This window comes from Epinephelus fuscoguttatus, linkage group LG16 (assembly GCF_011397635.1).
Source record: "Epinephelus fuscoguttatus linkage group LG16, E.fuscoguttatus.final_Chr_v1".
NCBI classification, from domain to species: Eukaryota; Metazoa; Chordata; class Actinopteri; order Perciformes; family Serranidae; genus Epinephelus; species Epinephelus fuscoguttatus.
The window spans coordinates 17,687,948-17,698,337 of NC_064767.1; the positions used below are offsets into that span (position 1 = coordinate 17,687,948).

At 40.0% G+C, this 10,390-nt stretch overlaps 2 protein-coding genes across 2 annotated transcripts; one reads left to right on the top strand and one right to left on the bottom strand.

Moving 5' to 3' along the window:
* Positions 1–43: 43 nt before the first annotated feature.
* Positions 44–3,418, top strand: LOC125903281 (glutathione S-transferase omega-1-like). The gene is made up of 6 exons (XM_049600107.1): positions 44–209; positions 1,774–1,882; positions 1,993–2,215; positions 2,315–2,416; positions 2,597–2,703; positions 2,974–3,418. The coding sequence occupies exons 1-6, from the start codon at positions 182–184 to the stop codon at positions 3,122–3,124; spliced, it is 720 nt and encodes a 239-aa protein (XP_049456064.1). The 5' UTR covers positions 44–181; the 3' UTR covers positions 3,125–3,418.
* A 2-nt stretch (positions 3,419–3,420) lies between these two features.
* Positions 3,421–9,900, bottom strand: LOC125903273 (inositol 1,4,5-trisphosphate receptor interacting protein). The gene is made up of 2 exons (XM_049600095.1): positions 9,783–9,900; positions 3,421–6,761 (listed from the first exon to the last, which is right to left on the bottom strand). The coding sequence occupies exon 2, from the start codon at positions 6,692–6,694 to the stop codon at positions 5,060–5,062; it is 1,635 nt and encodes a 544-aa protein (XP_049456052.1). The 5' UTR covers positions 6,695–6,761; positions 9,783–9,900; the 3' UTR covers positions 3,421–5,059.
* Between the last annotated feature and the right edge of the window lie 490 nt (positions 9,901–10,390).

The window sequence follows — 10,390 nt, forward strand, 5'->3', positions numbered from 1 at the left end:
TTGGTTGATATTTTATTCGTCACTCCCATACCGGAAGTATGGTACATATTAAATAATTCAGCCACACACCACTGCCGTGTACTGTTTGTTTTGTTCTCTTCTCGGTCACTCACAGATTTGAGTCCCAGTTCGCACCAAAGTCGCTTTCACACTGATTTCATTCACCACCTGAAGTGTCAACATGTCTACAGAGAAGTGTTTCGCCAAAGGTAAGTGGCACAGCGGTTACTCGGCTCACTGAAAAAGCATCTTGCAGGTCATTTTTTTGCTAGCAAGCTAAAGTACGATTAGCATGGCTGTTACTCTTAATTCACTTCCTAAAATCTGTCACGTGCAGTTCAGTGTATATGCGCTCACTTTCATGTCCACTGAATGCAATGCTTTTTTAAAACCTGAAACTGAACTTTACATGCTGTCCGTGTTCGCCTTCCCATTGAGTTCCTCCATTGTGACATGCTGTCACATGCCTGAAGCAGTGAGGAATGCAATGTTTCTGCACGGTCATGATGACTAGGCATTATATAATCTGCTCAACTCACTACGTATGTCTTACAGTCATAGATAAGATGTCTTGCAAAGAGTCCATAACCAACCCCTTTTTACCTCGAGTATTAATTATACCTGTATTACCTGTACAGGGAGCATACTGCCACCCCCTGTGGATACCCTCATGGCATGCAGTTGTGAAAATTATATGTATCTGAGTACTTCAGGCTATTTTACTGATATTATAAGTAACTAATTTGTTTCAGTGCACATGAGAAAGCCTAAAATAGGTCAAACAAATAAATAAAATAGTCAATGAAATAAAAATCAAGAGGATGTCTTTGTTTATAAATAGGTTTTAAGGAAGTGATTTACAGACCAAAGTTCAGGCCATAAATGCTGTGAAAGCACATTTATAAAAATGTGTTTTTAAGTTAGATAAGGAACTCTCTGAAGTCTGATCTCATCAGGGAGGTTGTTGGTTTTCAGCCTAGATTGTGGAATGGCCAGCAAAGTCTAAACAGAGGACCTCGGGTTACAGAGGTGAGATGTACTTAGGTGCTAGTCCAGAGTGGGCCTTAAGGATCATCAATAATATCTCAAAATGAATTCTAAAATTTACTGGAAGCCAATGAAGAGAAGCTCAAATAGGAGTTACATGCTCGCTTTTTTGGTTTTGGTCTTAAAATAAATAAAATCATGGATGACAATCTCTAGATTTCTACGGGATAGAATTTAACTAATCTTGGAGAGTCTCCTTAGCTGCAGAGAACATGGTGTGACTTTAAGGATGAAGTTCAAACATACAGCTTTATACTTGTGAAAGAAGCAAATTAATAAACTGAGATTATTTACTCCAGTTAGAGTAGTAGTACTACAATGTAAGGATACTCCCCTACTTTGTAACAATCCATCATATGTTATAAAAAGATCATACATTTGGTATGTAAAACATTAATTCATAAAGAGACTAGTAACTGTTGCTGACGGATACATTTTTATTTAGTACATTTTTTTCCATTTGAGATTGAAGTAGGAAGTATGAAATGAAAACACTAAATCTTAAAAATGTATTCAGGTTCCAGTAAGAGTTTCTCTTATAAACTTGACTAGATTTGTAGTTTGTGACAGCTGTGATTTTCAGATGTGAAGGACAATGCTATGGTGCAAAAAAGGACAGTAACAGAAGTAAATATAAATAATTGTTTACATTCAGGCAACAAAGCAACGTGCTCTCCTCGTAGCACTTTGTCATGTATGGAAATTGCTTTTTTTTTTTTCTTTCAGGAAGTGCTGCACCTGGTCCAGTGCCCAGCGACCACATCAGACTTTACAGCATGAGATTCTGCCCCTTCGCCCACCGGACCAGATTAGTGCTGAGTGCCAAAGGGATCAAGTAAAGACACATTTCATTATATTTTATTTCAAACTACAGCATTACTAATACAGTAACATGAAATTCCTGTAATCTCTACTTCTGATTAAAGAACCTGTCTTGCTTTCCAGGCATGACACCATCAACATTAATCTGAAAAACAAACCTGAATGGTTCCTTGAGAAGAATCCTCTTGGCCTTGTCCCAACACTGGAGACTACCGCTGGCGAGGTGATATACGAGTCCCCCATCACCTGTGACTACCTGGATGAAGTTTACCCTGAGAAGAAGCTGCTTCCCTCCTCTCCTTTTGGTAAAGCTCAGCAGAGGATGATGCTGGAGCATTTTTCCAAGGTATCTTATACATGAAGACTCTAAATCTAGGGGATTTATTTGGTACCCTTGTCTTTCGTTACTATCAAATAATCCTATGAATGCCACTGTTTGCTTCAGGTAACACCATACTTCTACAAGATCCCAATGGGGAGAAGGAATGGTGACGATGTCTCAGCACTTGAAGCTGAACTTAAAGAGAAGTTTGCCAAATTAAATGAGGTAGGTTGCAGAGTCACATGCTCTGGTTTCTTCACATATTCACAAAATGTGTTTTGGTAAGACAAAATTGTCCCAGGAAATTGTCAAAAATAATGAGTAAAGTGTCCGTCTTTTAAAACTGTACCTGGTTAAATTACAGTGTTTTATATAATGCTGATAAATGCAATGTTTATTTTTCAGGACCTGGTTAATAAGAAGACCAAGTTCTTTGCTGGTGACTCCATCACAATGATCGACTACATGATGTGGCCGTGGTTCGAGAGGCTGGAGATCTTTGAACTCAAACAGTGAGTAATAATCTCTCAGGACATTTAAAAATAAATACATTTTATTTATGGAAGCATTACAAAACACTCATGGACACCACAGAGAGGAGCAAAAGGTACAAATATTAGGTACAGTACAAAAGGAAGACAATGAAGAGCAGGGAATCTCACCTGAACAGAGCATATAAGTATTCTCATGACATCTGATAAGTCATATTTCATGAGGATGACTTGTGTTCATGTGCTGTAATTTGGTTCAGGTGACTGATTTGATTCCCGTTGTCTTTTCAGCTGCCTTGACGGCACACCTGAGCTGAAGAAGTGGACAGAGCGCATGTTGGAGGACGCAGCTGTCAAAGCCACCATGCACAGTTTGGACACGTACAAGGCCTTCTACAAGACTTTCATCGAGGGGAAACCTGACTACGACTATGGCCTGTAGAAAAGAAGTGAGCAAAACCCCAAACCTTAAACCGTCCCATATGTTAAATCCTGTCTGTTTTTTTGTTTATGGTTATTTTGGAGTCATGTCTGTTCTTCTAGATTTGATGTACAAGGAAAACATACCATAGCAATGCCTTAAAATGGGACACAGTAAGAAAGTTTTTATTTGACATTTTTTTGTTGTTTAAAAAAGATATATGAACCATAATGGGAATGAGGTACAGTGACGTCAGTATGACTCAAGGTGTTTTCAATGATGCGGCACTTTTTCTAATAAAAATTGTAGAAGTAATGACTCGGGCCTGAATCATGATTTTCTGTTTGTGTCATAATTAACAAAATACTATATTATTCGAACTGGAGACAACTGGACAACACAGTAGAAATTATCAGGGAAGAAAATAAGAAAGCAAAACTTTGCTTCAAACCAAGAAATTGGAAGAAAAAAAGAAAACACTGAACATTACAAAGTGTGATAGCTGCCATCAGATATGCAACAGTATGAATGAAAATAAACACATTGCTATACTGTTTGGTAAACAGAATGGTGCAGGAATGAGTCAGAAAGTCCGGAAATGAGTTTGCATTTTTGTACATCTGGTTCACTCATCTCAAAATCGATGATTTTAATCCATTATATTCATGTATGCTAAACAACATATTAGCCGTTGCATGTGTGTGACAGAGAAAGGGAAGAGAAGGTGGAAGGTGGACTATTGTGGCAACAAATCTTTTTGTAAGTTATAAATAACCTGGAATGCTGCAGGTCGGGCCACATCACTAGATACAAATCAAGTGCTTAATTGCAGTTGGCGGCTTCAGATAACCATCTGCAATTTGTCTCACTTGTTCCTTTTCCTCACTGGGCTGCCAATTTAATGCTCAAAGCAGGGGTTGATAACTGTGCCGAAAATATTGGCCTTATTTCTCTCTAACACTTGCCACCTCCTTTCAATTTGCTCCACCATTTTAGTGGTGAAGAAAAACAAATGTAGAAGCACTCAAATATTGATTTGGATGTTGATTACTGGCACGATTGAAGCTTCAAAGCATGCAGGTCAGCCCTAGTCATTGCCCTGAACACAGCTTTAGAACCTCGTGGTGATGGTGACATTGAGGTACTGCAATCGTGGTTCAGTTCGTTCATAGTCTAACGTTTGCTGTTCACTTTGGGCAAATGCATTTATGCTTTAAATTAAGAAAAATTGTTGTTCATTAGTGAAGATGATATTGCTGAACCAAAGGTGTAAGCAACTTTTGGTTGCCATAGAGCTTATTTTCTGCAATAATCCAAAATCCAGTGGTAAAATCGCATTGGCTTTTGGCGAGCAAAACCAGGGCGATGCTAAAAAAGGTCATACCTGCACCACTCTATTATTTCCTGTTCATACCGGTATAGTATGAGAGGTATTTCTGTTAAAATATTTCCCCAACTGACAAAAGTGCTGTCTTTTTTTCATATAAATGGTAAATTGCATTTCTAAAATGATCGTCATTCATTTAACTACATGTTGCTGCTTCTTTAAAAGGCAGAGGAATATCTACTGAAAATCTCTCTGCCAGGTTACATCTATAAAACAAGCAATATGACTTGCAAGCTTCAGAAGGAGTCCTACAGACTGCCTACCTCCTGCATTGGTAAACTATAAACCCATTAAATCTGGTAGGAAACATTTTGCAACTAGATTTTCCGAACAACAGAGCCCAGTGTTAACATTCTGTTATTCTATTGTTGGAGTCCCTTACACTGAAGAAAGCAGCTGCAGCATAAACCACTACATGTCAAGATATCAGCCGTAACTAAAATAACTGCACCTTTTCGTTTGAGTACTTGTGTATCTGGTGCAACTATTACTTACACTATCTTAGTAACACTGAATGGTACTTTAAGATCTGCTAGTGCTCTAGCCATGATAAGAAACATAGCCAAAGCTCACAAACTGTCGTCGAAGCTGTGGTGTAAACCTCCGTTTGATAAGTGAGGTGTGTACTCTTGTATGAGCACAGGTGCATTTCTCAACATCTCGTGAAAATGCCTGACTGTTGCAGCGTGAAGCTCCCTCTGCAACACCAGAGACCGGAACAGATTGATGGGCTCCGATTTGCGAATGATCTCTGGAACCTGCACGACCTCTGGAACTTTACTGTTCCCAACCAGAACGTGATGAAGTCTCTTTTCCTGTAGGCTCCTCTGCAAGAAGCTGAGCACATCCCGCAGCCTGTGCTCCATACTCTCGATGCCCCACGCAGAGGGCCTTTTACTCAGCAACAAGTGCAACAGAGCAGTCTTTAAATGATAATTAGTAAGGGCAGTTTTCCCTGTGAGCCCTGTCTGCTTTCTGTGTAGGAAAGTAACAATCTGAAGGCAGTGCAAATGACAGGAATTTTGTGGTAGGCGTTTGGCAAAGTGTTTCAGCAAATTCCTCTCGTAGACGGCAAAAGAGAGGGGCCAGTATGGGTCAGGGGAGCTGTCACAGTCTGATGGGAAGTGTGAGACAAAATAAGCATCTGTATCCTCCAGCTGAACCACAGGTACGATGTTCATTACAATGACTTTCCCTGAACGGAATCGGATCTTCAAAGCACCGGCTGCATCAAGATTGCGAAAAGTGACCTCAAAGTCGTATTTGTGAGAGATGCGTCCCCACGCTTTGGTTACAGAGATCTGAAACCACTTCATGACTTGATCTTTGGCTAAGAAACGTGTGTTCCTGGAGCACAGCAGTTCATCAGGACTGAGGTCCACTTTGGGGGTGTCATCCCTGCTATGCAACAGACACAGCATGTCCTCTCCCAGGTTAGCGGACCCACAAAGACAGCCCTCCTCGTTCTCCCCAAACCTGGTCACCTTTATCTTGCCGCAGCCCTGCATGTCTGGAGGAATGTCACTGGAGGGGCTGCACCACAGGTGGAACTGGAAGGAGTACGGATCTGGAGGCGAGAAAGGCACCATAAGGTCGCATGTCAGTGGCTTGCACACCTTCCAGGATTCAAACATGCTTCCAATCCCGACAAAATCCCCGACTTCCATGTCTGCCTCTCTGTCACATACGCTCCGGAGCGACTCCAGCAAGTCATCTGCAAAACCCTCGACAAACTCCCTCACCCTCCAGTTTTCATGGGCTGAAGTGTAGGTGCATTTGTCACAGAAGTTGCTCAGGACATGCTTATCCAGCACCATCGTCCTGGGGGTGACGGATCCGCTCTCTGAAAACACGTCTTCATCCTCAACTGGCCGGATTTCTGCATCAGAAGGATCCACCCTGTATATCTCGATAGTGAAGAATATGATGAAAGACAAAGTGCTCCAAAAGTACCAACTGTAACCGTCCTCCGAGCTGATTTCTTCCTGCTTCGTGTCCAGCTGCGCGAGCTCTTTCTCCAGCTGTGCGAGCTCTTTCTCCAGCCTGGCCTGCTCCAATTCCAGCCTCTCCTCGTGCTCCCGCATGCGAGCCATCAGCACCTCATCCTGCTCCGGGATTGTGGTGTTCTCTTGGGGAAAGAGCAGCGGGTGGTTTAATATGGCAGCGGCCACCACCATACACACTCGTGCAATGGCACCCTGCATCTTCAGCTTGTTTCTAACATGTACATTTAAGCTCCTCGCAGACGCCTGGGCAGCTGCAGCTCAGATCCTGAAACAAAAACAGAAATAGTGGTTTTATTTAGAAGCCAAGTGGATTTAATGTATATAAATGTATGAAAATCATGGTATGTATAAAAAAATCCAGTTATTTCTGTAAAGCACTCCACCCTCAAGGAAAGCACAGATTGTTCCTCTAAATATAGAGTCAGTGGGCTGAGTGACGCACTCGCCCAGTATCAGACTGTGCAACATGATGGGAGGAAGGAAGATTGGGCCCTTTGGGTGCCCTCCTCTGATAACCCTATTGAGTTACCAACATTGTGCCTGTTAGCATTTTGTCTAAAATAAAACGAATAACTGGAAAGTGTCCAAGTAAAGTGTCAAAGAGAAACAATGTGGAAAAAAACTGTCATTGACGTTATTATCATCCTTCCCGGACATCATCAGTTAACCAACAAGTAATGCAATATACTGTACATAAGAGGAAATTACATAAGTGTCTTGCTCCTGCTCCAAGCTTTTAGTACAATTTAAAGAGACAGCCACACACTGCTCTGCTGAGAATCGACTGAATGACTTATTAATCTTTAAAATAAAAGCATAAAATGTGCGACTTCCTGTGGCAAATGAGTGCAACAAGAAACGGGAAGTGCTCGTACATCATGATCTCAGTATCAGATCATGAGCTTTTGAGCTGTTCTCTGTCAGACCTGAGCTTTAAAATGTCAGCAGTAATGGCGGGGCAGTAATGGCAGACTATGCGAGGCCACAGAGCCAGGGAAACTTCCCATGACTTACTCACTGGGATGTTTTCCAACACTTACATGGCTCAGTCCATCCAAACAAACATCAGCCCAGACAGAGAGAGGCCTGCTCTGTAGCTCATTAAAAATCAGAGATCAGCTATTGTTACAGAACATGGAGTCAGCATAAACAAAGGCTGGATCCTTACTCACTCACTCCTCCTCAGTGCTGAAACCACTACATATAAACGCTCTGGTAGAAGTAAAACTCTTTAAGAAGTCAGCAAAATGTTGATATTATTAGATTATTATTATGTATTCAATGCTTCATATTTTATCATTTTGGTATGAAACATCTTAATCTGTAAAGCAACTACCTACTACAGCTGTCAAATAAAAGAAGAGGAGTTAAAAGTGCAATAATTTTCCTCTTAAAATAAATATATGGGAATAAAGAGTACAGAATTTTAGTAGCATTAAATGGACGTACTCAAGTAAAGCCAGTGGTGTGCAGTAACTATATATATGTCAATTTATTAAGTACAGTTATGAGGTATCTGTACTTAATTTAAGTAGCCAAGTTATATACTTCTACTCAACAATATTTTAGTGCCAGAGCCCAGAGCTTTACATCTGTCCCACAGACGATAGGCTTACACACTTATAAACAGCGTCAAGAAGACGATCAGCTCTGCACTCAGAATTTCAGGTAAATAGGCTGTACGATGCTTGTTAAGGTTGCTGAACAACTTCAGACTACAACCTGCCGCCCTCTCCTGAATGCTGGCGCAAAAAGGGCACAAGACCACCCAGTGGGAGAACCTCATGTTTTCCAGGCGGTTAAAGATGCAGCATGTGTACGGCCCCAAATCAATACATAAGTCAGTATGTTCAAAGTTTTCTGTGGAGCCATCTGAGGAACAACAAAGTTCTCCTCACAAATTCAAGGTAACACGGCAGCATGACTTACTAATTAACACAAAGTGATTTTGTGGAAGAAGTATTCCTTTAATGGTATAGTTACTTTGCAGATTCAGATAATGAATACAAAATATAATCAACTAATAAACTCTGCGTTATTTACTACTAATAAACTACCCAGCAGCGTTTAATTCAGTTCAATTTAATTATATGTATAAAGCCTAATATCACAAATCACAAGCCTGTAATAGAGTTGATGTGTGATGATTAGAGGAGAAATGGCAGAGCATAAAGGTCCAGGTGGGAAAAAAAACAACAAACAAAACAACAACTCAATCATTTAGGATTTTGCTAAAAGAAGGAAATCACCTGCTGTTTTCTATATATATATATATATATATATATATATAGATCCCAGGGTTCGTTTTTTGTATTAGGGAGCGGTTTAAATGTGTAATATGTGGTAGATTTTATTTTGTTGAACTATTAATATTGTATACAGAATCTGAATCTCACTCTGAGTTATGGTTATCGTTCACAAACTAAAGAAATGAGAGATCATTTTAAATTTTACTGAATATTTGAAGGCAAACTTTTAGGGTGACATGAACTATATCACTTATTTTGTTGCAGTTCTATGCTCTTAAATTATTATTTTTTCCTTCTATTTAGAAGAAAATTAGTCAAATCATCAAGAATATTGTTATCGCAAAAATACCCTGAAATATATTATTTTAGGGCCATATTCCGAGTATAAGGTCATTAAAATCAGCTCCATCCTATCAGCTGCAACATTCAAGTGATGTACTCATTAGTGCATCAATAATTATAATCCAGTAATATAGTCTAATGTACATTATTCTGAAATTAACCATTCTGCATAATGAGTACTTCTAATACTTTAAGTTTATTAATTTTGTACTAATTTTGAACGCAGGACTTTTACTTGTAGACTAGCAGATAGTTATTGCAGATTCTTTCCCCACTAAGCAAAGTAAAAGTACTTTAAATAAACTTGTACATATTTCCACCACCCCTTAATGACGTGTCTGTGTGCTTGCAGGGTGATGTGGTGTTCACACGTTGCCAACGGTCACCTCCTCGGTTGTCTTAGCAACAAAATAGAGACCCGCTCATCGCGGAAATATCGCGGCAGGAAAACATTATAGCTACCAGACACATGAGTCACTTCACAGCTCACAAACACTGCTCTGTTGTAGGATGCTGTGCAAAGATTTAACGCAAACAACAACTAAAATGTTTACCTTCCAGAAAATATGAGCAACACGCGTCATGTGGGCAACATATCTGCATGTTATCAGCTTCAACTCGCTCATCGTCGATCCACAAGTCTACAGATGTAAGTTATATGTAAAACATAGGGGTGTGAAAAGTTAAAAACCTACCTTTGGGGTGATCTCTGGCTGAGTTCATGATGTTAAAGTTGTGTTGCAGGCTCTCCAGTTGAAACAGCCTCATGTGAACAGCGAGGGAAAATGTTTCTCAGCTCTTGTCTTACACATTTCCTGACTGTGTGCTCCACCCATGCACACAGAGACACCGCCCAGCTTCCCCTCTCCAACCCCTAAAATAGGCATTTTGACCTGTCAACAGTAGACTTCCGGTTTCATGATGAATTTAAATGTCATGCATGGAGTGCAAAAAGAGCTTACATCACTCTGAACAGCAGAGGTTTTTGACTCTATAAATTGCACTTGGGCTGCTTTAGCTGTGCAATGTTGATGTAGGCTTTTTTTTATAATAGTGTAATAATACTGTAATAGTTCAGCTCACAGCTTTACTCACTGTGCAGAATATGAATTTGATTACAGTACATATATGTGATATTGCTGGAAATAAGGTATAAAATCCTTATTTAAGTAAAAGTAGGCTACAAATAGCACACTGTGCTACTTTTATACTACTATTCGTTTCCAGCAAGTCAATACTTAATTCCCCAGATGATCAACTTTGAATCAATCTGACAGAGTCCTGTCAAGTTGCAGGAGACAAC

Bases quoted from the DNA above. Each gene is read 5' to 3' on its own strand.
- LOC125903281 (XM_049600107.1), top strand. From the start codon at position 182: ATGTCTACAGAGAAGTGTTTCGCCAAAG. The intron at 210-1,773 runs GTAAGTGGCACA...TTTTTCTTTCAG, and splicing joins AGAGAAGTGTTTCGCCAAAG to GAAGTGCTGCACCTGGTCCA. The intron at 2,704-2,973 runs GTGAGTAATAAT...TTGTCTTTTCAG, and splicing joins GAGATCTTTGAACTCAAACA to CTGCCTTGACGGCACACCTG.
- LOC125903273 (XM_049600095.1), bottom strand. From the start codon at position 6,694: ATGCAGGGTGCCATTGCACGAGTGTGTATGGTGGTGGCCGCTGCCATA.